We start from the raw sequence: 26,907 nt of genomic DNA, 5'->3' as shown, positions 1-26,907 counted from the left end.
CTGCTAGTATATATATATATATATATATATATCTACAAGTCATCCTCTGAAATATTCGAAGGGTTGGACGGCTTGACGGGATAGCTGCCCTCGCGACGACTCTGTAGCGGGCGAGGGAGGCTGGTTCCGTTTTGCATGCGCGAGCGACGTTGATGTGCTTCGAGCTGGCGGACCCACGTGGATCGGACGGCGGCGGCGCGGGGTGGCCGGTGAAGAGCGGCGAGCAGGGCGAGGGCGCGGCGGCGATGGCAATGGCGGCCGGCTCCGGGGAGCTCATGTCCGAGTACTACCAGGCGCAGGAGTTGTCGACGATGGTGTCGGCGCTGACCCAGGTCGTGGCGGGCGCCCCGTGGGGCGAGGAGACCGCGTGGGCCGGCGCGGCGCCGAGGGGGAGCGGCCGGGAGGAGCAGGCAATGCACGGCGGCCACGTTCACGAGCTGGGGAGCTACCCCGGCGCGCCATCGCCGGAGTTTGCAGGTGACGAGCCAGCGCGTTTACTTCAATTCCCAAGCTTTGCACGCTCGCTTTTGCCGTGGTTTTGCTGCTTACCGCAGAGCTTTGCATGCTTCGCTTTGCCCTTGTTTTGTTACTACCCCAAGTTTTGCATTCTTGCTTGTGCCATAGCTTTTATTTTTGCTTTAGACGTGTCAGGTATACACAGTCTATTTTTAGGTTGCAGATATGCTAATGCGTATAATATATGCCATACAGTGCTAGTCTATTTCTATCTTGACTATGAAGATATTTTGCCTTCTTTGATATTATCTCGTCTTACTAAAGCAAACAAACCATGATGTATATCTGAAAAGTTTTGGCATATTCGTTTTCAATCACTTGCCCCCTCTGTTCTCCATTGCATCTCTATCGTTCAGTTTTGTTCCGATCATCAAGTCATACGCAACATATATCTGGTTGCCTTCTTCAGAGCATGTAATTATCTCTTCCTAGTCAGGGACGTGTAGCCGTTAATCAACCTAGAAGTAAGAAAATAATAAAAGACACACGCTCACAAAAAAAAGGTACTCACAAGAGTAAACAAGTCGTACGTGTGCATGATATTTAGCTCGGTGTTGTAGAAAAACGTTTGACGGAACTGACTAATGGAGCAGAGCAGAGCGTCGTTCCTGGTACTGTAGAACCAGATTTTGTCTATCTATCTCAGATCGAACGGCTCATAAAGAAGTGAATTTTCCATGACTTCGGCGTCCCTTAGTCATCACCTGTAGCGCTGCTGACATAAGACGTGAACGAACCATATCTGGACTACACCACTACTTGCGCAGTTGCCCGCCATTCACCATCTTAGCAACTCCTGTGAATTCACTGAACCTCTGCAACGCAACAAGGATACAAGTAGCCACTTCCATGTGGATCCGTTGGCCCCGTACGTTGTATCGTTATACGTACGCGTGTTCTGCTTGCGTAACGCGTAGACTTCAGAGTTAAGGTACATGCATGCTTCTTCGTTGTATTTTTTAAAAAGGGAAAAGTTCAATGCAGTGCCAACAAAGATACACTTCACAGAACTTGATCCCTTTCCCGAAGAAACAAAAAACAGAGCTGTACAAATGCCGAGCTTGTGCTGTCACGTAGCAACTTTTGCCGTTTTGAAGTGCTGCCTTTTCCTACTGCTCTCTACTCTATTCCAAGAACAAACTCGTCGGCGACAGAGGTCTGCAACATCAGATACGCGCCTAGTGCAACGTCGCATTCACATGCAGATGCTGTAGCGCGAAGCATATACATAGCAAGTGTTCAAATCTGATCGCGCTTTGTCGCTTGATCATCTCTGCCTTTTTCTTTTTGCTTACACCTCGTGCGCTTGTGCGCGTGTCTATATATTGCGCAGTCTCGGAGCAGAGCTCGGACACCCAGAGCGCGGGCGGGAGCGGGAGCGGGAGCGCGGCGGCCATGGAGGAGCACCACTCGGCGGAGGCGTCGAACCCGGAGGGGCCCGACACGCCGCGCCGGAGGTACCGCGGGGTGAGGCAGCGGCCGTGGGGCAAGTGGGCGGCGGAGATCCGGGACCCGCACAAGGCGGCGCGCGTCTGGCTGGGCACCTTCGAGACGGCCGAGGCCGCGGCGCGCGCCTACGACGAGGCCGCGCTACGGTTCCGCGGCAGCCGCGCGAAGCTCAACTTCCCCGAGGACGCACGCCTCCACTCGGCGTCCACGCCGGCGCCAGCCGGGCCGGCCTCGACCTCTCCGGCCGTCTACCCCGGCGCCGCCCAGGCCGCGGACTACCTGCGGTATCAGATGCTTCTGCAAGGGAGCAGCACCACCGCCGGCAACCAAGGCACTCTTCTTCCGTTCTACGGCGGTGGCGCCATGAGCGGCTCTTACGGCGGCGGCGGCGGCCCCACGAGCAGTCCTTACGGCGGCGGCGGCAGCGGTGGCGCCATGAGCAATCCTTATGGCGGCGGCGGCAACACGAGTGGTTTCTTGGGCTCCTACTACTCGTTCCCTACCTCCTCTGTTTCGGTGGCCACCGCGCCGTCCTCTGCTTCGGGGCACTACTACCCGTCGTCGCACGACTCGCAACACCAAGGCGAGGCGGCGGCGGAGTGGAACTGGGAGAGCGCCCTGGCCTACCCGGCGACCGCCGCCTCCTGGTCCGACTCGAGCCAGTACCCGCCGCCACCTCACACTCAGTAGCAGCTAGCAGAAGACCCTGTTCTTTCTGGAATAATAAGGCGCGTACGGCTTCGATGGGGACGGTTGCAGCAAATCAAATCGAACCGAATCAAGGAATTGGAGGATGTTTTCTTTCTTGTATGATAGCTATGTGGTCTTTGTTTGTTGATTAGTTTGGCGATCTGGTCATCTTATATCCCCCCCCCCCCCCCTTTAATTTTGGTTGCAAAGAGATGGAGGTTCCAGCGATGTCCACTACTCCATTTGCCGCTCGTACTTCGAGCTGTTCTGCAACTGCTTTCTTTCCGTTGGTCGTAATGTTGTTAGTGTGTTAACAATGCTCAAAGCCTTCTTCTGATTATAAAATGGAATGGAGTTGGACGTAACTAGTGCATACGAAATACATCATCAACGTCGGTCCTGGGATAAGCTTGACCACATTGTACAGAGGATTTGGAGCATGCAGGTATTGCTTGTAATGTGTTGTCATGCACCATAACAAAGGCATGCTGCAACTTAGGTAGAATCAACAACAAATGACCACATGAGCGTCGACTTTGATCGCGCGAGGTAAAGTGAGGTAAAATGGTAGGGATGGGCGTGGATACGTGGATCCACTCCATTTTATAATAAAAATAACTAGTTAGTTAATTTAATTGAATTAAAATGGGGATGACTCCACGCCCATCCCTTTAAAATGGCAAATGCAAGGTGACCCTTGTGATGTTCTTTGATTGCAAACTGTGACGTTTATGAGCCTCCAATGCCACCACCTGTTCTTCTCATGTGGCCCATATTCGATAGAAAAGTCCACCTGAATCTGGCCCATACTCTTTTGCATGTCGGCCGGCCCGCCGGCCCATGAGAATCCACCATGAACCGCTCTCAAATTTTAGCTGCATCCCTCTCCTTGCGGTTGGTCGCCGCGTGGACAACAACCGCCCAAGTGACTCAGTGGGGCCCGCACAAGTCCTACCTGATGAAGCCGTGGAGCGCATGGATAACGACCGTTGAACTGGCCCGGGCCGACCCGACCAACCTCTGTTTCGATTCGAACGAACCACTCGGGCCACCTCACGGCCAGCCCGGCAGGACGATCCGGAACCGGGAAATTCTACTGTGTAACTGTTACACAGATCGGTCTGTAAACAACCAACAAAAATACCGTTAGAAGTTATAAAAAATTCTGATAAAAATATGATAGTATAGAGATATTATTATTTATTATCTTATAAAATTTGAGCTCAAACAATAACTTGTATAAAATGAAAAAAAAAATTAATCTATAAATAGCATATCTATATGAATTTTGAGCTCAAACAATAACTTGTATAGAGATATTATTCTTTTTTTATTTCTCCCTGTATAAGTTGTTGGAGCTAAAATTTCATAAGTGATAGATAATAGTATGTTCTACACTATTATATTTTTGTTAAATTTTTTTATAACTTTTAATATGAATTTTGATTGTTTGGTTACATAAATTGATTTGGGTAACGGCTCTACAGTAGAAATTTTCCACCCGAAGCAGCTCCGACGCGGGCATCCGCGTCACGCGTGGTCCCCCTCCGTCCAACCGATGCACTGGCCGACGCGTGGAGGAGGGCACCGAACGGGCGCAGAAGCTGACGTGTGGGTCCGGAGAGCGAGTGGATGGGTCTCGACTCCGACGTCATGAGCTGGGACTCGAGGGGCAGCTTGGTCCGTCTTCCACGCGAGTTGACGTCGTCGACTCGTCGTCTCTCCTGTCTCTCGGGGACCACCCTTGCGTACTCCGCCACCAGCCGCTTTGCTTGCCTGCTACTCGCCGCCAGCCAAAAGCAGTCGCCCCCGTCCCGCCCGCCCGAAGCGACGCCTCACCTCGTATCTGCTCGGTTCGCTCCGCCCGCCTCGCGAGGAGCTTCTGGAAGGGGGAGGGCCCGGCGGAGCCATGGCGGAGGAGAAGGAGTCGACGTCGATCCCGCTCAGCCAGGCGGCGGAGGCGGTCGACCCAGAGGACCCGGCCAAGTCGCCGCCGCGCCCCAGCTCGCCCACAACTTCCACCCGCAAGGTCCGGATCTAGCCCCTGCGCTCCTTCGTTCGCCTCTGGAGTCGTAGCGGCATTGGGCTTGTCGCGCGCCTGTCCTGCTCTTTTAAGGCCTTGCTGGCTGTTCGACGAGTAGATTTGTGCTTCCAGGTGCTCGGATCTATGTGGGTTTGGCATCGTGTTTGTTCACGCGCGTGTGGGGTGTTGGCCAATTCGATGGGAGCTCCGAGGGGTTCATCGATTGTGCTGTGGGTGGGTTTAGATTTAGGAATTTAGCTTAGTTTGATCGAACTACCTATATCCGAGATTAGTACGAAGGGGACGTTTTCAGCAGTGTGTGTGTGTGTGTTTAAAAAAAAATAGTGTGTGTTTTCTATGTTTGGATGGATAATTGATACGATTGGGAGGTGCGCTAAAGTTTGTAGATGATTGTCTTCATGTGGTTGCAAAGTTCTGTGTTTCCTATATGTGCTTTTAAGTGGCTTAACTTGATGTATTTTTTGTGACATTGACATGCAGCCTTATATTAATATCCAAAACCTTTTAAAGTTACAAGAGATACTTTGTGATTTTGGATATGGTTCTTTTTTTTTTTGTTTATGTGAGGTGGTATGCCATGGTCCATTTTGAAAACTAGAATGACCTGAAGTCTAGAGAAATGTGGATCTCATAGAAAACAGTAAAACATAATCTTTTTCATTACCCTTATCCTTTTAAAATCGCTCATTTGCTCCGGGAAGCACATTTTGACAAATTGAGTAGAGCATTGCTGTACCAAGGGTAATGAAGAGAAAGGAAGTATCTGGGGGCAAACCAATCTTGAGGTTCTAATTTAGCACCAAAAGATGGGTTTGCACTATATACCTCCCCTTGGAAAGAAATGTATCATGTATGAATGGGAAAAAACATACAGTTCCACAACTCTGGAGTCTGAACATTTTTTGCTCAATGCATTTTTTTGCCTTCTGGCTTACTATTTATGCTCCCAGTTGGAGTATATGATGACATGTTTGTTGCAACTCATACATTCTCCAGTACATATCGGATAAATCTTCGTCATGATCTTGTCGTACTTGCTGTATTTTTCCTCACTATTTTGCAAAAAGAACTGTATCCCACATGAACTAAGTAATATATATCATTTTCTTTCACCATTTTGTTCATGGATACCCTGGTATATTTTGTGTAGGCATGCTGTGCTGTTCTTCAAAGTTGGGTGTCAAGAAAATTTATGACTGGATGGTACATCCTTCACTAAACTTGTTGCCGAATCTATGGATTACCTTCTATTTGTGCATGACATGTTTCTCGTCTTCCCATGTTTTGCAGTGTAGTTCTTTTCCCTGTTGCAGTCACGTTCTTCATCACTTGGTGGTTTATTCAATTTGTTGATGGTTTTTTCAGTCCACTATATGCAAAACTTGGAATCGACATATTTGGTAACTCTTGTACACATGCTTTGAAATTGCCGTTCATGATTATTTTAAACTTGCAGAAAGGCTCTATTTGTATCTCTTAGGCCCCCTTTGGAACACATGATTTGTGGAGGGGTTTTGTAGGATTTGGATCCTATAGTATTTCCCCCCCCCCCCCTATATGGCTCAATCCATAGGAATTTTGGAGGAAATCTAACATGAGGTCCAAACTCTTGGAAACTTCCCCCTCTCTCTCTCTCTCTCTCTCTCTCTCTCTCTCTCTCTCTCTCTCTCTCTCCAAATTCCTGTGTTTTCCCTGTGTTGCATCTAAACGCTTCACTGAAAACTTTCCTGCATTCTGAATTCCTGGCAACTCCAATCCTGCGTTTTTTCCTATTTTGCGTTTTAAGAATCCTGCGTTCCAAAGGGGACCTTAATGATAGGTTCTGTAAAGGGAATATTCTGTTGAAATCGCACCCATATAGCTGTACCATGAATGTGATCAACCATAGTCCTAAGAAATGTAGGCCCTTCGAGCAAGCTAACAAGTTGGTTTGCTCTATATTTTGAACCAACATTAATGGTGTTATCAACCATATTCTTGAGCTTGTATTCTTTTATTAAACTCGAGGAATACAATATTGACTTAAGGTCCTCATACGTACTAATAAAGTAATAATTTGTTATTCTTGCCATGGAATTTGAAGAATTCTATCTGCTGTTGAATTCATGCTATGTGCGCCAAATGCTTATTTATCTTAGTGACAAATTGCAGGTCTTGGTTTTTTGACTTCTCTGGTATTCATATTTCTGGTCGGAATATTTGTTTCTTCATGGGTGGGTTCAACCATATTCTGGGTGGGAGAATGGTTTATAAAGAAAATGCCATTTGTAAGGCACATATACTCAGCATCAAAGCAAGTCAGCACTGCGATTTCACCAGGTTATGTACTTTTTACCCAAATGTTCATATTCAGAAAGCTTTAAGATCGTCTATGCCTTCTCACAGACTGCCTTTGATAAACATTGAAACATTGTTGACACGAAGTTGTTGTCATCTCTTGGTATGATTCTGTATAACAGCTCTTTGTTTTCTTCCCACCAAAGTTTGAGTACCAGATAGGTTGGTAGAGTTAATAACATAGCTCCTCCAACACAACCCCCACTCTTGCCACCCCCCCCCCCCCCCTCAAATTTTTTAGATGTTTGAAGACATCAAAACAGATCATTGTTTTGTTCTGGTCATTCTAGTGCATTTGTTGTATGATAGGGTCGTATTATGCTGTTTCTACCAGCGTATCTTAAGCTATATTGCACAAGAAGACTTCTCATGACATATTTCGTTGACAGATCAAAACACAACAGCATTTAAAGAAGTTGCAATAATTCGTCATCCACGTATTGGTGAATATGCATTTGGATTCATAACGTCAACAGTTGTCCTTCAGGTATTTGGTTTTCTGTATATACAAAACCTTTCTAAAGATGGATTCATACTCTAATGACCTTATGATGCTTCACTGTAAAAAATGAATTGCTAGTGTTATTAGTTTTATTCTATTGTGACATGTGTGTGCCCCCCCCCTGCAATGTGACTACTTGTTCTTATGGTGTTTGTTGTGTTGTGCCCCAGACTGACAAAGGCGACGAAGAACTGTGTAGTGTGTATGTGCCAACAAATCATCTGTACATCGGTGACATATTTCTGGTGAACTCTGAGGAGATCATACGACCTAATTTATCCATTAGAGAAGGAATTGGTAAGGTGCCTATCCTCATTAGGTTATGGTGTCCTGCAGTTACTTTCCTTGAGCATTCTAATTACTTGTTTTCCCTCGTTAGTAAGCTTTGCATTACTAAAGCTTAGAAAGCCTTTTCGTTGATGTTTGCTAGAATGGATAGTTCTAATACATTGTTCTTGTTCTTTTGGTTCCTACAGAAATAATTGTTTCAGGAGGAATGACCATGCCTCAAGTGATTGCATCACTAGAGCCCACCCCGCGGAAAAGCCAGAACATTCGCTTAAATAGAATGTGATGATGTAACACAAGTTACCGAAGCAACAAGATAAAAAAAATCACCAGCATATTAGCCCCATCAGTTCTGTTTTGCATCTTTACGGACATCGAGTTGTGCATCAAGCAGTTAGCGCTACCTGCGGACGGGCGACTCGGTGCTTGGAGAGGGGAACACTTTGTGCTGAGACGTCGTAGCATTCCAAACGCGAGAGGAAGCATCGTGTTGATGGGCTGGGTTACTTTTGTATCACTCTTGTTGTGGTACGCTTTGTGCACCGACTGGTCCGAAATGTTAACGTCAACGCGCGAGAGTTGTATGAGTAGCGTGCCTGATTAAATTGATTGTAACAGTATGTTGTATAATGTTGCCTTTGTGTCACATTACAAGAATACACAACCCTCCGACTTGGTTTCTTCTCAGAGAGCAACACTTTTTTTTTTTAATCTGTTCGATTGTGTAATGTGGCTATGAGCCAACTTGATGCACATCTGTGTCACTGTTAATTGATTTGAAAACGTATGTGTCACTATTTGGACCCATTTCCAGCACAAAGTTTATTAATCATGTATAGAAACTAAAGTTTCTCGCCTCAACTAACTCTCGCGTACTGTATACAGTTCTTCAGTTTTGATGGCCAAGTCTATCTGTCGTCTATCACAAGCGTTGCTTCGACTCTGCAATTTCAGTTATGTACCTACCGCGAACAGATGTTACTATCCTCGCCGTGATGCAGTCAAATCGGTTAAGATGATATTTGAACAGTCATGGGCAACAGGAGCAGGAGTGATGGTTAGGGTATTTTGAGAAGCCCATTTCTAGCGTCTTTTTTTTTAAAAAAAACGTTGCTACTTTAAAAGGAAGTGCCACTGGGACGAAGTAAGAAGCACATAAGTATCCACAGGAGGGAGAACATGACATTCAAAAGAAAGGTCGACAGTCAAGTGGACAAAGTTCATTCTCTTTACAACATATATAGATTTCGACTAATTTTACAAACGTGTGTCTCTTGCTCATGTAAAGACCAAAATCCCGATGAAACAACTAGCAACGACTCCCATGTCTCCATGAGGGGTAGCATGTCTATCAAACCTGTATGAATTCTGGTGGTTCAATCTTCAATGAGGAAAATTCTCAACGTTGCAGATGTTACTACAAAGCTCACCCCCACCATTAATCTATGGCAATTATGAGGAAACCAACTGAAATATACATGAGGAAGACAGGATATAGGGCCAGAGCCTTTCTCCTTGGGTTAACAGCAGCACTCATGAACGGATAGGCAGCCCAGGAGCTCCATGACAATGTGATTGTCACAACGATGATCTTTAGTATGACATTGTCCTTCAGCATGCAAACTAGAGCACCAACATCCAGTGGAAACAAGCAATAGCCAAGAAGACTGAGGCTTTGGAAAAAGATGATGTGTCCGCCCTGAAAGGAAATATTCAAGAAATAAATGCAAAATTTCACAGCAGGTAGTTTGATTAGCAATGCGGCAGTTGCACGCCAACAAGCAAGTGCATATGTGATCATGTTCGTGCATAAGAGAGGAAGTTCTTACCAGAAGCAGAACATTCAAGGTCAGAATTATAGCCCCAGCTGCCAGGACAGCGAATGCAACAGCAAATACTTCAGACTACAAGGACAAACAAAACAGCCATCAGCATTTTGCACAAAAGGAACTACATAATTCAATGAACTATGACAGACACATATTACATGTCTATTGGAAGGAGACTGAATAATGGTAATATGTCAACAGAGAAATTTTCTGCCAACATGTTTTCTTCCATACGATGAGCCCATATGCATGTGATCAACCACATACTTCAGTGCCATGACTTATATTTGAACATGATACAAGCAGCGGAGAAAGGAAATGGTATTTCTAGCATATTTCTGCTCATTCAGCATATCGACATTTCTTTTTCAGTATAGCAGTAAAGCACTCTTCTGCTAGAGGTTTGAAGTAAACTTATTTCCTTCCAGCCTTCCTGACGAACATTGCAATAAGGCAGAAAAAACACTACTATAACCTAAAAAACATTATATACTTAACTATATAAGGATTAGTGAAGCCTTTCAGATAGCGACCAATAAAGATCACAGTTTCTGCAAGAAACAGCTATTTTTGAAATCTGTTTTTGTCACTACTCAGTGATTACTGGGTACAGCTGACTCATCGAACAGGTTCTTGGTGTTCCATTTTGTTATAAGCATAATGTTAAAAGTGCGCATATGAAGCTTAACCATTGCGAAGCCTTCAATCAACTTAGAACTAACAACAAAATGCGTTCTGAAAAAACTCAATCCCAAGCAGAATAACTGATATTGGATGGACACTTCAGGCAGCACTGAGCAGAATTCATTGTTGGGATGACAAACTAATTAAGAGGATCAAAGTGTGAGAAGCAAAATGAAAATGGGGAAACAGGAAGTCCCACTTGGATAAAGCACAGGATTCACACCTCACCTTGCTTTGAACCTTAATCAAAAAGCAAAATAGTTTATATACAGCTCTATGAGTTATAGCTCTCATCCATCCAAACGGACATAAAACATGGTCTCTAAAACACCATATTCTATTACCCAAAGGGCAACAATGACCTTACAAATGGTGATTACCAAGTCCACCTTTAATCAAACTTCACATGTGATATCTACCTAGTTTAATAGTAATGTACAGTCCAACCAACCTTCTGATAGATTTAAGGAAAATGCAATCTACCGCGTAAATAGGTATAGCAATGAATCCCATCAGATCAGATACTATCATCGCAACAACTAGATCCATATGAAGGAGAAGACCAGATCTGGCTACGGGAGGAAGTGGGTACCTTCTTAACGGAGGCGGACCAGGAGAGGGTGAGGCCAAGGAAGACGATGAAGAAGAAGGGTCCCCACAGGTCCCAGTCCCTGAGAGCCTTGCCAGGGTCCTCGCGGTTGGGGTTGGGGAAGACGACGAGCTTGAGGTTGCTGACGATTCGGGCGAGGTCGCGCTTCACGGTGTCCCATACGGGCTCAGTGAGCGTGTTGGGCGGTGGCCCGAACCCGTCGGAGGCGATGGGGACGGAGACGGAGGCGGAAGCGGACACGGGCGGCACGGGGGAGACGGAGATCGGGATGGAGGCGGCGGGGAGCGTGGGCTTCGAGGGGAAGGGCGCCAGGGACGGGGAGGAGGAGACCGGGATGGAAGCGCGCGGCGGGGAGGACGGTCGCGCCGGGAGGACGGTGGCCGGGGAGGGCGCGGCGTGGATGAGGCTCTCGATCTCGTCCATGTCGGACTGCGCCGACGAGGGGTGGAGCGGGATCGTGTCGCCGTGGTTGTGCGACATGGCGCCGTACGGCGTGGGCGCGCCGGCGAGGCGGATCTGAGGACTAGGCGGTGGTGGCTGGTGGGAGAGGGGAGGGGAGAGATCTCGCTGGATTTGCGGGTGCGTGCCGGCAACCCTGATGCGTGAGTGGGTTCGGCTGCTTGGCAGGGAAGGCAGCGAGCGACCGTAGGATTGACGCGCCGATGGTTTTCGCTTTAGAGAAATGGACGGTTAGACTATCTTCAACTATATTTTCTTTCCTTTTCGATTTTTTTGATTTTTTTTATTTTCTCTCATCTCTAACACCTTATTTTCGAGAAAAATCACAAATAAAATAAAAAAATACTATCCTAAAATGAATGACCTTATAAATCCTTTCGTGACAAAAATTGTGAAGAGGAATCGTTAGAGTCCAGAAGGTCTGCTCCAGCGTGCAAACCGTAGTCTCCTACACGTCCCACTTCGTTCGGTTTTGGTCCGGGGTGATTAGACGTTGATCATTCTGTAACATTAGACATCGCTTAATTTCGTTACGACAACATTGAGTCGATTTTTAGATGCTTATGTACACTTCAAGATATATGAGTATAAATGCGTTTTAACTTGCACACATTGCACAAAATAAAGGGTTACATGCAAAATATGAATTCATGTTATATATTCTATCGTTCTTAAAAAAATTGCTGTCATAAACAAATTTGTAGTCATACTGTAATACTGAAATGGGGCATCGTAATACAAATTTCTCGGGACAGCCAGTGAACTATGAATGTAATACTATTAGGCCTTGCTTGTTTTTTAGTCTGATTAAAAGCAAAAACAAACATCACAAGTCACAACCTAAAAGCTAATTCTCACAATCCACAAGTAAAATCATACTATGAAATCCCACGATACATAATTTGATAGGAATAAACTTTACAGAATCCAAATTATAATAATTCGCAGCAAAAACAAACAAAAGCCTTAATACAACTGTAGCTACGCAACCATTTAGGTAGCCAAGTTATACCACCAGTCTTATTTTCGCATCCACAATGGGGTGAGGAGAAATCACCGTTGGCCAGTCGGACTAATTCATTAGCTACTTCTTTTAGAGAAAAAAAAATGTGCTCATTTGTCAACAAATAAATGAATAAATCTTACCTATACCTAACATATGGACCACGAGTAAAAATTGCATGGAAAACAACACTTCTCAAGGGCTCGAGAAAACCATTGGAACAAGTCTATGCGTTCTTCCTCTACATGTGTGGGCGGAGGAGCAAGCGGCAATTCTGAAGGCAGATGTCGATGGAATGCGTCTACAGCAGCTGCCACACCATCCTCATTCCCTATTGCAATCGCCAGCTCCATTGCTCGTGATTTTACCTTCAGCAGAGGACCATGAACGGATTAATTAGCACAACTGTGCCTTACCAAAGAACAGAGTTCTGCATCATAAGAATTGACAGCACACTAATATACAGAGAAAGAATGAGAAATAAGCATATCACAAAAGGCATGAGACATAGGTATACCTCAGGATCAAGCATGAATCTTATTGCATTTGAAAGTGCCTCGACTGTAAGTTCCGCTATAGGTATAGGTGCAGGACCCACTCCTCGTGCATGAATTCTGTCACCCCAGAAGAACTGGTCTCCAAAAAATGGCACTACGGTGGTAGGACACTGTTATGGGTACAAAGAGTCGTCAAGAACACTTTTAAGGTATTGAGCATGGTCAATTTTGTAAATATTAACTGCTAACTTGCTGTTGTTCATTGCAGAATAAATGGTGTCCTCGTGTATCAAGGAAACGATGCATATTATGCCCCTATTATGCTATAAGCCTTTTGCTTTACAAAAGATGACGATTATATTGTCATCTGAACCTTTAATATGGCAAGAGGCACCCTCAGGGCTCTGGTTTTCTTCCATTTTAAGTGACACAGTTTTGCACTAAAAAGATTAAGGAGTCAGATTATAAGACCCTTATTATGTTCACTTAACCTCGCTGAGCTGGAGATTTTCAGATTACAAGACCCTTATTATGTTCGCATTAGCAGCTTACCCCAGCTATCAGCCCTGCGGCTGTAGTACCTGCTCCACCATGATGCACCTAATAACCAGACATACAATCTGATTAGTTGTATTCATAAGCAGATAATATATTGGACAATCAAGGATAAAATGACTAAAAATATGTTTTCGGTGAGTTCATACCAGTGACGTTTGCTAACAAGCTTCAGCCTCCTTACCATATAAACAACATATACTGGTTACACACTTACACCACCCAATATACTGGTTATATAAACAACATATTACTCCCTTCGCTCTTCTTTATTTGATGCTATTGACATTTCGTGGTCTTCAAGATGTAAATTTGAACACTATTTTTATAGCTTTATATCAATACATACTACTCCCTTGGTCATAAAAACTTCATGTTTTGGACAATGGCACGGTCTTCAAAATGTAGTGATCACTATTTTCTATTCGGGTATATTTATAAAACGCAACAAATTTGTCACATTATGAAACTACTTTTCAAGAAAAATCTATAGATATGATTTTCATGTTTCGAATCTTATATATTTTGAAAGACATCAATAGTGAAAGTTTCAAAAGTTTGACTGGAACCTTGTCCAAAATGTCATGTAACTTTGACTCGAGGGAGTAATAGAATTGTATTTTATGAAAGCATTTCTAAAGACAAACCTAGTCACATAATTTTCATATAGCCAACCTTGGTAATGTTAACCAATGTACACGAATCCTCGGATTTAAAATAAAAAAGAACATAGGGAGTACTAAAATATCAGAAGTTTGCATTCAATAATTCTATAATGATGCGTACAAGTTTGCATTCAATAATTATGGTTTCCGCTATGAAGAAAATCTCAGCATTTTACTGAATGGCTCCAGTCATTAGTTACTGTTCAGCAGCCCCCAAACCATAATAAATACAGAACAATCATGAACAAAATTGTTTTCTGACATGCTTAAAAGAGTGAGCTTTGTGATGGCATGTAACTCATGAGCTCAGATATTTGTTACAGGAATTTATTTCATAGCATCCTGCATTTGCTTTAACATTTCAATAATGCAAGAAATTTAATCCCCTTAAAAAATCAATTATCATCATATATTTCTGGCACCAGTTTATGAAAATTCTTGCAGGTCAACAAATGGTGACAGTAAAATAGTAAACTCACCACTGCAGCACAGCGAGGAAAGAGCCAGTCATGAGGGCAATCCTCCAAGATGAAGACATCAACTGGAACTTCTGAAACTGCAATTGCAGATTGCATACATAAAACAATAAGGAAGGTAGGCTCTCCATGCTGTTCTACATAATAAGATAACAATGCCAATGTTGTAGCTGAAAGAAACAAAATATACGGGCTAATAGTACGGCTTTTGTAGATGCCCGCATAATTTTTTTTTCCTGCGGGTCATTTCATTAAAGAGAAAGAGGCATTAACAGACAACAATAACAACACACCGTCCACCCCTAAGAAAAGATAACAACACGCCACAAACAAAATAACAAAACGACCAACAAAACAACTTGAAACAAGGGAGAACCAAACACAAACTACCCAGCTAACAAGCTCCGGAGGTCCTTAGCTCCGGCAGCACACCGGATAATTTTCTATGAAAGATTTAAGGAACAGCAGCCTATAACAGCAATGCTGCAGAGTCAGCACTCTGCAGAACAGTGCTAACATGCTTTGAGTGCTCACTGCGCAATGACCTACATGCTACAGGACAACTTCATCATGATAAGGTATATGCACTTAAGGATTGATTGGCAGCAATCAAAATACTAAACCAGGTAACTTACAACTTCCAAGATCTCCCCAACCACGGCTAATGATTCCCCTGTGTCCTGATTCTCTTAGTGCATCCAAAATGATAGTAGTGACTTTCTTCTCATCATCAAGAGGCTTTGATCATAACATAAACCAAGTTAGCAGAAATAAGATGGTAATTGTGTTAACACAACAAAAGGGGGGGAAAGCATTTTTGACAAGATCACATCAACCTATTCTAAAAGGATGATAATCAAACAAAAATGGAAGAGGATAAACCCCCATTGTGGTACTCTCCTATTAAGGCTGAAGCATCTGATATTACACTCTAAACAGATCTGTCGATTATTTAAGTAGCAACAGCCAGTCAACCACAGCAATGTAATACAGTTTAAAGATACAAGTAATGGTTCTCAAGATCTTTGATTCTTTAAAGTTTAGATAGGTGAAGACTGTGTTATCATCATTACTTAAACTAAAGCAAAAGTGGACAAAAAAGAAAAAGAAAGAACAGAGTGGTACATTCATTACGGGTAAAAAGAGGTATGACAATCTGTTGTGTGTGATTGAGAATGGAAAAATAACATGAAAGAAATTACACTTCCAGGCAACACCTTTGAAATCCAAGATGTAACTTGCATGGCTTTAAGGACCCACTTATAAATATTAAATTGGAACATATGTGCATGGAGTCAGAATTACTGATTGAAATAGTAAGCGAGGTAGAATACTAGCTTACAGGATTGCTTTCTAATGATAGAAAGTACTTCCCTCATAGTGCACATACCATGCTACCAAAACCAATGTATATTGGCTTGGGCCCCTGTTGAAGCCACTGTGATAGCTCCAGTGGTGGTTGATACTTTGTTCCAAGATTTAAGAAGCAATATCCCACAACATCCACCAGAGGACCCCAATCTGCAGAGGACAAAAGGATAATTGATAAGGGCTAATCTAAACCTGATTATGCTAGCACAGGGAGATTTTATTGGTTATGAAATTTATCCATTAAGTTGATTGTGGCCAAAGATATATCCATCTAATAATATTGGTAGATGCATAACAACTGCATAGTCCTGACAATTATAACTATAGCACATGATGTCTAGCCTTGCATGCGCAAGAAAGATTTTAAGCACTAAAATCAATGTGAAGGCTTTTCCCAATTGTGTTTGTCAGGGGGGCACATAGCAAAACAAAGGCCTCAAGCGGGGCACCGGCATGTATAAAATTCAAGTCTCTTTTAGACGTTGACTAGTCAATGGCCAACATCTACAAGCCCACGTGACTTAACTCACTATCACAATCATGATCAAAATCATCCAACGGCGTTGTTTATATGATACAATTCAGGGGGATGCATTATATTTAGTGCTAAGTGCTAGCTGTACCTTCTGTAATGTCACATCCATATAAACAGAATGCGTGTGAAAAGAGAAAATGGCATTTTCTAGACCAAACATAAAGTTTCAAGTGGTTTTTTGCCCCCTCAAAAGGTTAATGGGTGAAGATACACATAGGGCATGTTATAATAACCAGGAGAAACCTATGACAATATTAAGATATCATAACTGCATTAATTTACATTCAACATGATCAGCAGATAAATAATATTACATAAGACTGAGAAGGCATTGGGTCATGCATGTGGAAGCGTATTGCATAATGGGGCAGAGGTGCTCAAGCAACTTTGGAAAATCATCAAGCAATTTCGATTGAATTACATTATATGTAGTTTGCATTATGAAGTTAAATAAAGCAAGATCAGAATACCTTTTGGCTTCAGCATAAGTTGAGGGCTCCACATGTATCCAGTAGGTAAGTGTGATATAGATCCATGATATGTGCTGAAGTAAGCAATAGGGGGCAAGTTTAACTTCTTCCTGAAATCATTTATGAATCCCCTGGTGCCCCACCAAATTATTAAATCCAGAATAAGATAGGATAGCTGAATGTGATAGAGGTAAAGATGTCAGAATCGAGTATATTTTTTATGGGAAAAAAAGAAGATAGAACAGTTGCAGCTTCATATACAAAAAATAAAATTCACACGTGCAAATTGCATTTGTACAAAATTGAAAAGGTTGAGGTAGTAGTACCCTGTAAGTTGCACTTTGAGGCATTCGTGCCAATGGATGCGGGAACTCATCAGTTGGCCTGTCTAAAAGTACTAGCAGTTAGGAAAACAAACAGAGCAGAGAACTTGCAAGCCGCCTGTCTACAAATGTTAGCAGTTAAAAACTATGTATAACATCACACAAGTATATCATATATATTTATTAAAGTGGTACTTTTCTATTTTTTACAATGTAACTCGGGAACTGTGTAGCATTTAAACTTCTATACTGAGCTAAACCAATTAGCAATATGTAACATCCCAATTCTCAGCAATTTTGAAATCAATAAATCATTTTAAGGAAATCAAATTCAAACAAAATTTCAAAACCTTTTCCTCTCCTTTCTTTCTCTCTTTCCCTTCGGCTCGCCAGCCACTTGCCTTGTCGCCAAGCCGCGACAATGCCACCGCCTAACTCTACTACCCGTATAACTTCTGTCACCCGCCGTTGGACCCTACCGCCGGCCGTTGTAGCCCTCGCCCGGCTATAAAGGCTTGGTCGCTCGCTCTTCCGCACCTCACCGCCGCTTGCCAAGGCAAGCTCCACCAACCGCCCCCCCCCCCCCACTCGTTGTTTTTCCCCTCCGACGGCATTCGTCGTCGATCCATCACCAGAGATCGCCGCCGACCAATTAGGCCCCACGGCGAGCTTCACCCGGCCACCCTTCACCTCCCTCGTCCCTCTGCCTAACCCCTCCCCTCTCTCCCGAACCCCATGCTTACTCCCGACGCCCAAAAACCCTGCCCAGACCGTCTCTCCGCATTTTCCCCTGTCAACTGCCGTCGTTCCCAACCCCGGCAAGCGACTAATAAACAGTAAAGGCCAAATGAACAGTATATTTTTCTTTTTTCCCAGATTTAAATTTTGGAAACCCGTTTCTCCTCCGTTTCAGCTTCGATTTTCACGATTCTTTCACCGATATTCATCTAAATTCAAGCCATATCCCTTCTTATCAATTTCATGATTTTTGAAGTTTATTTATGTTTTTGTGTGTATTTATTTTGGTTGTTGTGTGTCACACTTTAGAGACCGAAGTGTTCAAAGAAGAGGAGTCGGGAGCACAGGACCCTCTCGAGGTCGTCGGCAGAGGCAAGTCTTAATCCGTTTTCTCTCGTTGATCATATTGTACCCAGTTTTTATCACCACAACCCGTAGCAACCGTTTTTCACCAAATAATTGCATAAAATATTATTTGTCGGCATAATTTAGATTGTTGATCTAGTTATGCCTTAATTGTAGATTAGCCAGCATGATTGCTACCAACCTGAATATTACCTTGATAACCCTAGAATTTTATCATCTCAGCAATATTAACTACGCTAAGACAAATCCCTTGTTACTAGTATGCTTAGGACCGTGTATTACTCTATTGTGTCATGCTTAATCACAATTAGTTTTGCAAAAGGTGTGAAACTCGGTGCTTAGTGTTGTGTGGGTTTCAGGATGGGAAGCCTCACCAAAGAGCTATTAACAAAACAGAACCTGTTAGAGCTGGGGTAAATCAGGATTCCCGCCATGAATGCTTTGGGAGTCTAAGTGTTGCCTGCCGTGTGAAGATTTTTGTCTTGGTTCGATTAAGGAACGAGTTAATGTGATATCTTACCTATTCTTTACAGTACAGTCACACGACCCTGTATGTGGCAAGACTTAGTCTAAACCCCGCTAACTAGCTTGCTAGTCGTCTAGAGGCAAGAGTGCAACGGGAGACCATAGAGCAAGTGTAGGCTTGTCGATCCGGTTGGAGGCCTAGCTTGTAGGCCAGGAACCCCTGGTTAGTGCCCATAAGCGACTAGTTGGATAATGTTACAATGGGTAATGGCTTTGTTGAGTCGCATTGCGACGACGGTGGTATGCTGCCAAACTTAGCTTATGGGTAAAGTGTACCACTCTGCAGATGTAAAACTATTCGAATAGCCACGTCTACAGTCACAGACGAACTACGGTTCGGTCACAAAAACTAGCATGAGTTGCGTGCGTTTCCTTGGGATGTGAGTGGGCAATGTGTGCCCGTTTTGGGAAAATAGATCCGACAGTATGCCGTGGGTTACTGTGGACGGAGTGTGGACCCTAGTGACCTTCCACCATGGCCAAACCCCCTTCATTTAATGATGATGTTATGGTTTTTCACTAAAACCGCTTTATGAAAATAAACCCTTGCATGTGTAAACTTGGCATTTCCGCAAAATTCAACTTATAGCCATGTCCTTGTCAATATTGTATGCATGTATTTATACTCTCTTGATGTAGGGCAAGGGTTGGAACTTGCTGAGTACATTTGTACTCACCCTTGCTTATGATTTCAGAGGAACATACGGACTTCACCGACGCCGACGATGAGGCTGACAAAGAAGTCTTGATCGCGTCCACACCCAAGTTGCATGTGGGATGACATATCCCCATGCTGATCCGGTTGTGCCCTCCAGTGTTGTGAACTATGTTGCTCATGAGCCTTTACAGAATCCTTTATATATTGTTAGCTTGGTTGATATATTTCACCACTTACTCTGTTGTATGACTATGGTATCACCTAATGTAAGACTTATATTTACCAGCGACTAATCCAGAGACCGGTATAATAAAGTTTTAAGCACCGGGGATGACCCAGGGCACTTCACAATATAGCCAAAGAGAGGCAAGTTGGATAGCATGAGACAGTCATACTGATAGTCGTGGAAATATTCTTACACCACACGATGACACGAACAACTAATCTTAGGTAAACAGGACAAACAATACAACTTTGGTTGTTTATGTGCTTCAAACTTTATTCCATGATGTTGAGGAAATTTCTTTAGCAGTTCCAGAGGGATGTAAAGAACTAATGTAGAAATCTTCACAGGGATAAAAAATGATGATTGACTCAAAATTGTGAAATGTATTCACTCTGGCAGTTTCAGCAGTACAGACTTACGTCCATGGAAAGGTGAAGAAGATATGCAGAGGAACTCCAAGTGCCTCAGCAATATGCAGATGTCCTGAAAGTCAGGATTTATAAGAAGCACAGAACAATATACTCTACTGTTGCCAGTATCACAGTGCGTGTGATATTATGCAGAACTTATCACATTATACAAATGCAATCGGACACCCTATTTTATTAGGCAAGAAACCATTGTTGCGCTCAAGTTCAAAGTCATATGACTGGTCAAGTTGGTACAAAATTAAGATGTGACCAAGCACTAACAACAGGGATATTCCTGATGTCGAATTTGTTTAGTTATTAGTACTGACAGCAGTCACTTGTTTTCCTTTTTTTAAGAAAATCATGTTTGTGGTACCTAATGGCGTACTGGGATTCATTAAAATATTAAATAACTCAGGGTAATGGCAGGTAAACTTGGAGAGGTTCTGGAATAGGCTGTCAACAAGCACCAGATGCAAATGAAATTGATTCTTGAGTAGTTTCATGGGCTTATGGTCGTAGTTGCTTAAACCCCTGTCACTTTGGCTTACGGTCCATAAGCACAGATTTTCACAAACACCACCTGTATGAAATTCCACACATGCTGACAAGATGGCCACACCCACAAGACAACATTGTCCTCTTGTGCATCTCCACCTTGGGCAAGCCAGCATAGCCATATTGTCAGATCAGGTGGTATTTCCTAAAGGTGGGGGTTCGAGAAACATTAGGACCATACAGGGTAATATGCAAATATTACCATAAAACCTGTGTTTTTTTTCATAATTACTTAAAAAATATAGAAAATTGGCGTAAAATGGCAGTGTAAAGATGGACAGACCCACCATAAGCAGGAGGATTTGCAATTATTGCCTGCGCTCTAAAAGGTGTTCCGGTTTCCAAATCAGGTTCTGTGCATGCAGGTAGAAGTGAGAAGATGATTTCCTTAAGCTGCTTTCTTTGAACAGAAATCTCTGTGGGCGCAGCCAGGCAAAACCCTTTGTTTTTTGTCATATCTGCAGTAGAAAGTACATCCCTTAATCAAATCAATTATGAGTGGCACAAGCATTCTTATGAATTTGATTGGCAAAAGAATTGATATGCCTTTTGTTCCTCAAAGTACAAGGTGTGCAGTTGTGGACATTAATGTTCATAACAAAAACATCTCTTCAACAAGTTCACTTCGACGGTCAACCAAGTGAAGCAAAATTACTAAATGCCACTTCACAATTGGTTGCATTTTTTATAAAGTGAGGCAGTGAGGTGACTAAATGGAGTGTTTGGTTTGAGGAGTGGGGTGGTGATGGATGGTCCAATCCTAGCTCCAAACCTAACCAACTTGTTTGGTTTGAGAGATGGAATGAGTTGATCCATCACCACCTCATCCCTCACAAGTAACTAACTAGTGTAATATGAGGAATGGTGTGATCCCACCAAAATCCATGGGATGACCCTATGATGGACCATCCCATCCTAGATGGGTTGATCCCTCAAACCAAACACCATATAAATATCTCAGCAGATTAGACAACACAGAATATTCTTTTATCTGCATAGACAACACAATATTCATGATATAAGAGCACTAGAACCATACACTGAGCCATAATCCGTGGATCACCACCCAATGGGTAAAAATCAATGCCAGCTGACTTCACAAAAGTACGGAAATTGACATGAGTTGCCAATCTCACATAATGACCAAATTCCTGTAGAAAAATCCACTTTTTTCTATTATAAGAGAGAGAAAACAACTGTAATTTTCAGTATTATAAAGCCAGTACATTATTTATTGATGGTGAATGAAATTAGAGGATGCTATAAGGAATCATGATTATTTGATATACTTAAAGTTTTGAATGGAAACTCAGATGTTTTTTATTTTATTTTTGTAAAAAATAACAGATACTGGGGGATTGAACTAAGGACCTACACACAGGAAGATGCCAAGATTAACCCCCCACGTGCCAAAATACCTATCAAATGAAGGAAGCCATGTAAAATTCAACAAAAATATCTAATAGCACTGTAACATCTAAAGATTTTGAAGTATAGCAGACATGCATAGATTTGCTAGCTCTTGTTCAACTATAGTAGACTTGCTCACAGCCTAGACCACTAGGCAAGACCTAATAATCCCAACACCTAAGGAACTCTGAGAAATAAGATAACAATACTCCTGATGTACTTGACTGCATGACTCAGAAAAATTGAATTAAGATTTGTATTTTCCAGAAGCTCCATTGGACATAAACATGCTGCACAATGGTTCCTGTTTCCCAGGAGAGGGGAGGGGGGCTCTACCAGGTGTTGCAGGTTCACTTACCTGAAGTCGTTTAGCTAATGCTATAAAAGGCTGAACATCCCCTCGTGTTCCAACTACAAGTATGGCAATCTTCAGCTTTGGGACTGACTTGCTGATTCCAGATGTAAATTCTTCAGTATCATGTGGTACAGAACCAAAAGCATCAATCTCTGAGAGTTCTGAGGCAACAAGAGCACTACGCGTCACATCTACCTCAAGTGTACCATCATTCTGGATCTTTACCAGCTTCTCAATTATCTTTATCTGAAGCACCAAACAACAATGAATAGCTATAACACAAATGACCATAAGTCTGAATAAAGATCATAGAAAGGAGAAACATGGATAATCTAAGACACCGTTTTTATTTGAACAGAAATGTTGTTTCCTGACTTTTCACAAATTATTCTGAACTCAAAACAAACTCTAGCTCCAGTATAATGAAAACATTGTGAACAGCTGAACTAAACTAGAACTAGATAAAGAGATTATTGCAATTAGATATCAGGCTGCTGGAGACGACTAGTATTCATAGCTATCAGAAGATCAACAGGATCACTGCATTACTGGTAGTGAACAAATGAACGGACAGTATCTCATGCCCATGCAGCTTTTGAGATAAATGTATACACTGCAATTTGTATTGAGTGTGCAACAATAACAACAGCCTTTGTCCAAAGTAAGTTGGGGTAGGCTAGAGATGAAACCCACAAGATCCAACTAAAAAGATATGTAAGAATAAAATAATAGATAACAAAGTGTGCATTACTATACCTACCTTCTCATTTTCTGATAGCATATCCAAAGTGAGGTCACACTTTAGCAACCTATCAGAGTATGATCTTACAAAAACGTGCTCTTGCCCTTTAAAGATACCAGAACTTGCAGTTGTGGATTTATTATGCCCGAATGCTGTAGAAGAACAGATGGATAACGTTTCAGAGCAAAAAGGACATATTTAGAATTTATTAGCATAATTCTGTTGTACTTGGTGTTCCCATCACACTTTCTTTATTCTATTAGATAAGGTTCCTAGCTATTTTTACAAGATAATGATTTCTTCTGGATATATGGCATATTGGATTTACCATTTCATCTGACATGATGCAATCAAAAGCAGATTGCAAAATTAAATGCAGCAGATGACATAGTGTTCAGTAATTTGCTTTTCAGGAAAAAAGAAGCTACTTTCTAGCTCTGTTGAAACCATAGTAACTTTGAGACACATGTTTGGCAATTACAAAGCAAGAACACGACTAGCATGAAAAAATCAAAATCTAGACAACATCGCGACAGCCAATCCGGCCATGTAACAACAGCCGTAAAATTAGAAGGCTTAATGCAGAGCTCAAATAAGTTTCAATGACTCATCCTTACACCTAGAATAATGTAACCACCAAGGTTCACCACCTTTTCCTGACCCCCCCCCCCCCCCTCCTCTCAACATGTCGAATTCAAAGTTCAAACGTGGCTAAATATTAAACCATTCCAGGTGTATATCACACATTACATCACACACTTGCATTTGCATGGCACTAAACTTGGCGACTTCACGGTTTTCCTTCACGAAATTGAGCACCCATAACATATCAGTTTCTGCGTCTACACTTATGCTACGGTTGAAATCCTCGCGAACTCACGCGCCCGCCGGGCATAGAAGAATCAATCTAAATAATCCCGAAGCGAACCTGGCTGCAGCGACGAGGAGAACAACCCATCGGCGTCGGCCGATCCGGTGAACCTCGCGTCCATGGAGCGCAGCACGAACTCCCCCATCCCCTCCGCGAAGGAGGAGGACGCGCCCGCTGCGCCCGCGCTACCCTTCCGCCTCCTCACTCCGCCGCCCGCTCCGACCTCCTCCCAAGCCGCCCCCGCCACGCCGTTGCTCCCCATACTCTGCGAGGTGCGACGAGCCGCCTTCCGCCGATGGCTGAGAAACTACCGGCGTCCACGGCCTCGCGCCGCCATTGCCCGCGCCGCCGTGAGAGCTCCAAACCCTTGGACTCGCGGGTGGAGAGGGGGACAGGGCGGGGGCGTGCCAGTACGAGGTGACTGGCTCGCGCGGTGGCCTTGCTGCCGAGAAGGGGTTGGGTCGTCGGGGTTGGGGTTGGGGTGGGACCGTGCGAGCCTGGAACTGGGAGGCAGCAGCGCGAGCGGTCGCGGCGGGAGGGAAGACCGACGGGGAGAAACGGGGTGCCGTTCCACGGGAGAGGGAGTGGGGTCCAGACTTCAGAGGTTCTGGACTGGGAAGTGAACTATCCTTGCCGACCGTAGGTTAGTTCAACGGACGGTGGATGAAGGCTAAGGCTAAGGCCCCGTGGCCCCGTCCACCACAGCTTCTGATCCAATTTTTTTTAATCGGTAAAAATTAGTTCTAAAAAATCTTGTTTCTGGAGTGTGAATAGATTAAGAGTATTTAGTTGATTCATCTAATTTTTATTTTAAACTAAAAATAAAAAGTTTAAACTACTTTATTTTATTGTACAAATTACGGATCCAACATAGATCTCGAAGTTGTAGCTGTGCTAAACAAATCCTAAAATTGAAAATGGATTTGGACTATCCAAAGTCTAATTGGATTTATTTCCTTTTTAGACTTCACTGTAGTGGAGTTGTTTTGATATGGATATGCATACGCTTCACGTCCAAACATAATATGGTAGAGATGGTGTTAGAGAGGTGGGTGACCGATGCCGTTTCGGAGGGTATCAACTGGGTAGAGATGGATCTTAACAGCAATTTAGAGGTGGTGGTTCTAACTTCAACAGGGATGCGGGGTTCGGTTTCAATAGAGAGAATATCTCCAACCTTTCTAGAGAGGTTTCTGCCAATTTTAGTATTAGAGAATCTGGCCTGCGGAGTGGAAACAAAGAAGGTGAAAGAAACTTTGGAAGAGATAATTTTAGAGGAATAGATCACACAGAGACAAGTTATGATCAAAGAAGCCACAACTAGGCATAAAAGGCAAAGCAACAAGAGAAGGGCTGATGATAGAGATGGAGTGGTCATTGAACAAGATCTTTTAAACAAACTGAGGAGAGGACAAGAGGAGTAACAACAAATAGAGAACATTGGAAAGATTGCTAAAGAAGATATTATTGAATCTAAGCTCTACTGCTATAATTGTAATGATTCTGGTCATATGAGAGCTCAATGTACAAAACCCACTTTGTGTTACCACTATAAGAAGACAGGACATAAGGCTACCTTATGCCTTGAGAAGAGAGGAACAAAAATATGTGACTTTGGCTTCGCTGGGATGGGCTTTTATAGCATACACATTCCTGTGAGGAAGGGTAAAGTTAAGAAAGATGTTTTTGGTACGATGATCATAGAAAAGAGGAAATGTTATTGTGGAAATTATTGATCAGGAAATGATTCATCTTTTTAGAGGCAAAAAGAACTGGAAAATCAGATAGATTGCTGATAGAGAGTTCATGATCCCTATCCTGGTGAGGATATGAGATATCAGTTGACTAGATTTGCTTGTTTTGAGTTTCAAACTGTTGGCAAGGAGATTGTTAAAGCTAAAGTGCTGCCCACAGAAATATCTGCTGAAGCTTCTAGTATGCTTGAGGTGGTTTGGGTGAAGGCTATTGGAATTCCATCCATTGCTAGATCAGAAGAAGCAGTTATTGAAATTGCATATTTAGCTGGAGACCTAGAAGTGATTGATGAGAAATCCTTAAAGAGACCTGGTCCAGTGAGGATTAAATTATCTGGTAGAAATTCTTCACAAATTAAAGGTGTTACTGAAGTTTTTATCAATGGGGAAGGCCACAAAATCTCTTGGTGGGTAAAACCTGTTGGTAAAGATAAGCCACCCCCACAGACACTTCTTCATCTAAATTTGATAGACACAAAGAAGATGATGAGGAAGAGGATGGAGATTATTCTGAAGGAGATTTTGATGGTAGTCATGATCCAGGTTTTGCCGAGCTTATGCAGATGCAAAAATAGGGTGCTCCTGCAGATAAACAATATGAAGGAGGTCCTAGCACTAGGGAAAAAACAATATGCCATGGAGAGTGACCCTTCAAAGTGATGGGTAATGTTGGCCTGATCTTCCGATAGGTAGCGATAAGTCGGTGGGTGGAGAACTCGACGTTGATGATCCAAAGGCTTCGACCCGAACAGATCGTCTCCCTTGCAATCACTACACCACAGCTCCGTTGGTTATCAACCGTGTCGCGCGGTTGACCTCGCCAAGAAGGCTCAATCCCTACAAGCGTACCGAGAACACAAGCAAGAACGTAGAAGATGCAATATGAAATATTGCGAATTGAATTCAAGCACTCGAAGTCGGGGTTCCACAAACACTTGCGGCGGCCTAGTCGGTCCGGAACAAGAGCGAAAATCTCACAACTGTGTGTAGA

At 43.1% G+C, this 26,907-nt stretch overlaps 4 protein-coding genes across 6 annotated transcripts; 2 read left to right on the top strand and 2 right to left on the bottom strand.

Annotated features, from left to right (window-relative positions):
* LOC133909253 (ethylene-responsive transcription factor ERF110-like) lies at nucleotides 1-2,806 on the top strand. Its single transcript, XM_062351598.1, has 2 exons — nucleotides 1-477; nucleotides 1,850-2,806. The coding sequence occupies exons 1-2, from the start codon at nucleotides 153-155 to the stop codon at nucleotides 2,653-2,655; spliced, it is 1,131 nt and encodes a 376-aa protein (XP_062207582.1). The 5' UTR covers nucleotides 1-152; the 3' UTR covers nucleotides 2,656-2,806.
* A 1,545-nt stretch (nucleotides 2,807-4,351) lies between these two features.
* On the top strand, nucleotides 4,352-8,533 carry LOC133909252 (protein LIKE COV 2-like). 2 transcript variants are annotated; one of them, XM_062351597.1, is made up of 7 exons: nucleotides 4,352-4,684; nucleotides 5,850-5,902; nucleotides 5,990-6,099; nucleotides 6,851-7,018; nucleotides 7,426-7,523; nucleotides 7,709-7,840; nucleotides 8,015-8,533. In XM_062351597.1, the coding sequence occupies exons 1-7, from the start codon at nucleotides 4,565-4,567 to the stop codon at nucleotides 8,018-8,020; spliced, it is 687 nt and encodes a 228-aa protein (XP_062207581.1). In that variant the 5' UTR covers nucleotides 4,352-4,564; the 3' UTR covers nucleotides 8,021-8,533. The 2 variants fall into 2 exon arrangements, with proteins under 2 accessions (XP_062207581.1, XP_062207580.1); XM_062351596.1 differs by having other exon boundaries at nucleotides 4,358-4,684; nucleotides 7,709-7,835.
* Nucleotides 8,534-8,994: 461 nt separating this feature from the next.
* On the bottom strand, nucleotides 8,995-11,618 carry LOC133909251 (protein YIP4a-like). The gene is made up of 3 exons (XM_062351595.1): nucleotides 10,932-11,618; nucleotides 9,656-9,730; nucleotides 8,995-9,525 (listed from the first exon to the last, which is right to left on the bottom strand). The coding sequence occupies exons 1-3, from the start codon at nucleotides 11,427-11,429 to the stop codon at nucleotides 9,265-9,267; spliced, it is 834 nt and encodes a 277-aa protein (XP_062207579.1). The 5' UTR covers nucleotides 11,430-11,618; the 3' UTR covers nucleotides 8,995-9,264.
* A 666-nt stretch (nucleotides 11,619-12,284) lies between these two features.
* On the bottom strand, nucleotides 12,285-24,751 carry LOC133909249 (sterol 3-beta-glucosyltransferase UGT80B1-like). Of its 2 annotated transcripts, XM_062351593.1 has the most exons (14): nucleotides 24,220-24,751; nucleotides 23,310-23,443; nucleotides 22,553-22,795; nucleotides 21,824-21,935; nucleotides 21,072-21,242; nucleotides 20,236-20,299; nucleotides 17,307-17,364; nucleotides 16,981-17,155; nucleotides 15,995-16,125; nucleotides 15,240-15,342; nucleotides 14,608-14,684; nucleotides 13,461-13,508; nucleotides 12,929-13,078; nucleotides 12,285-12,779 (listed from the first exon to the last, which is right to left on the bottom strand). In XM_062351593.1, exons 1-14 carry the CDS (start codon nucleotides 24,422-24,424, stop codon nucleotides 12,561-12,563), a joined length of 1,890 nt encoding a protein of 629 aa, XP_062207577.1. In that variant the 5' UTR covers nucleotides 24,425-24,751; the 3' UTR covers nucleotides 12,285-12,560. The 2 variants fall into 2 exon arrangements, with proteins under 2 accessions (XP_062207577.1, XP_062207578.1); XM_062351594.1 differs by lacking the exon at nucleotides 23,310-23,443 and having other exon boundaries at nucleotides 24,220-24,393.
* Nucleotides 24,752-26,907: the final 2,156 nt, after the last annotated feature.

The sequence above is a fragment of the Phragmites australis genome, chromosome 2, assembly GCF_958298935.1.
Source record: "Phragmites australis chromosome 2, lpPhrAust1.1, whole genome shotgun sequence".
Classification (NCBI taxonomy): domain Eukaryota; kingdom Viridiplantae; phylum Streptophyta; class Magnoliopsida; order Poales; family Poaceae; genus Phragmites; species Phragmites australis.
The sequence above is the reverse complement of the archived record's forward strand: the minus strand, read 5'-3'. Positions and strand labels throughout refer to the sequence as shown.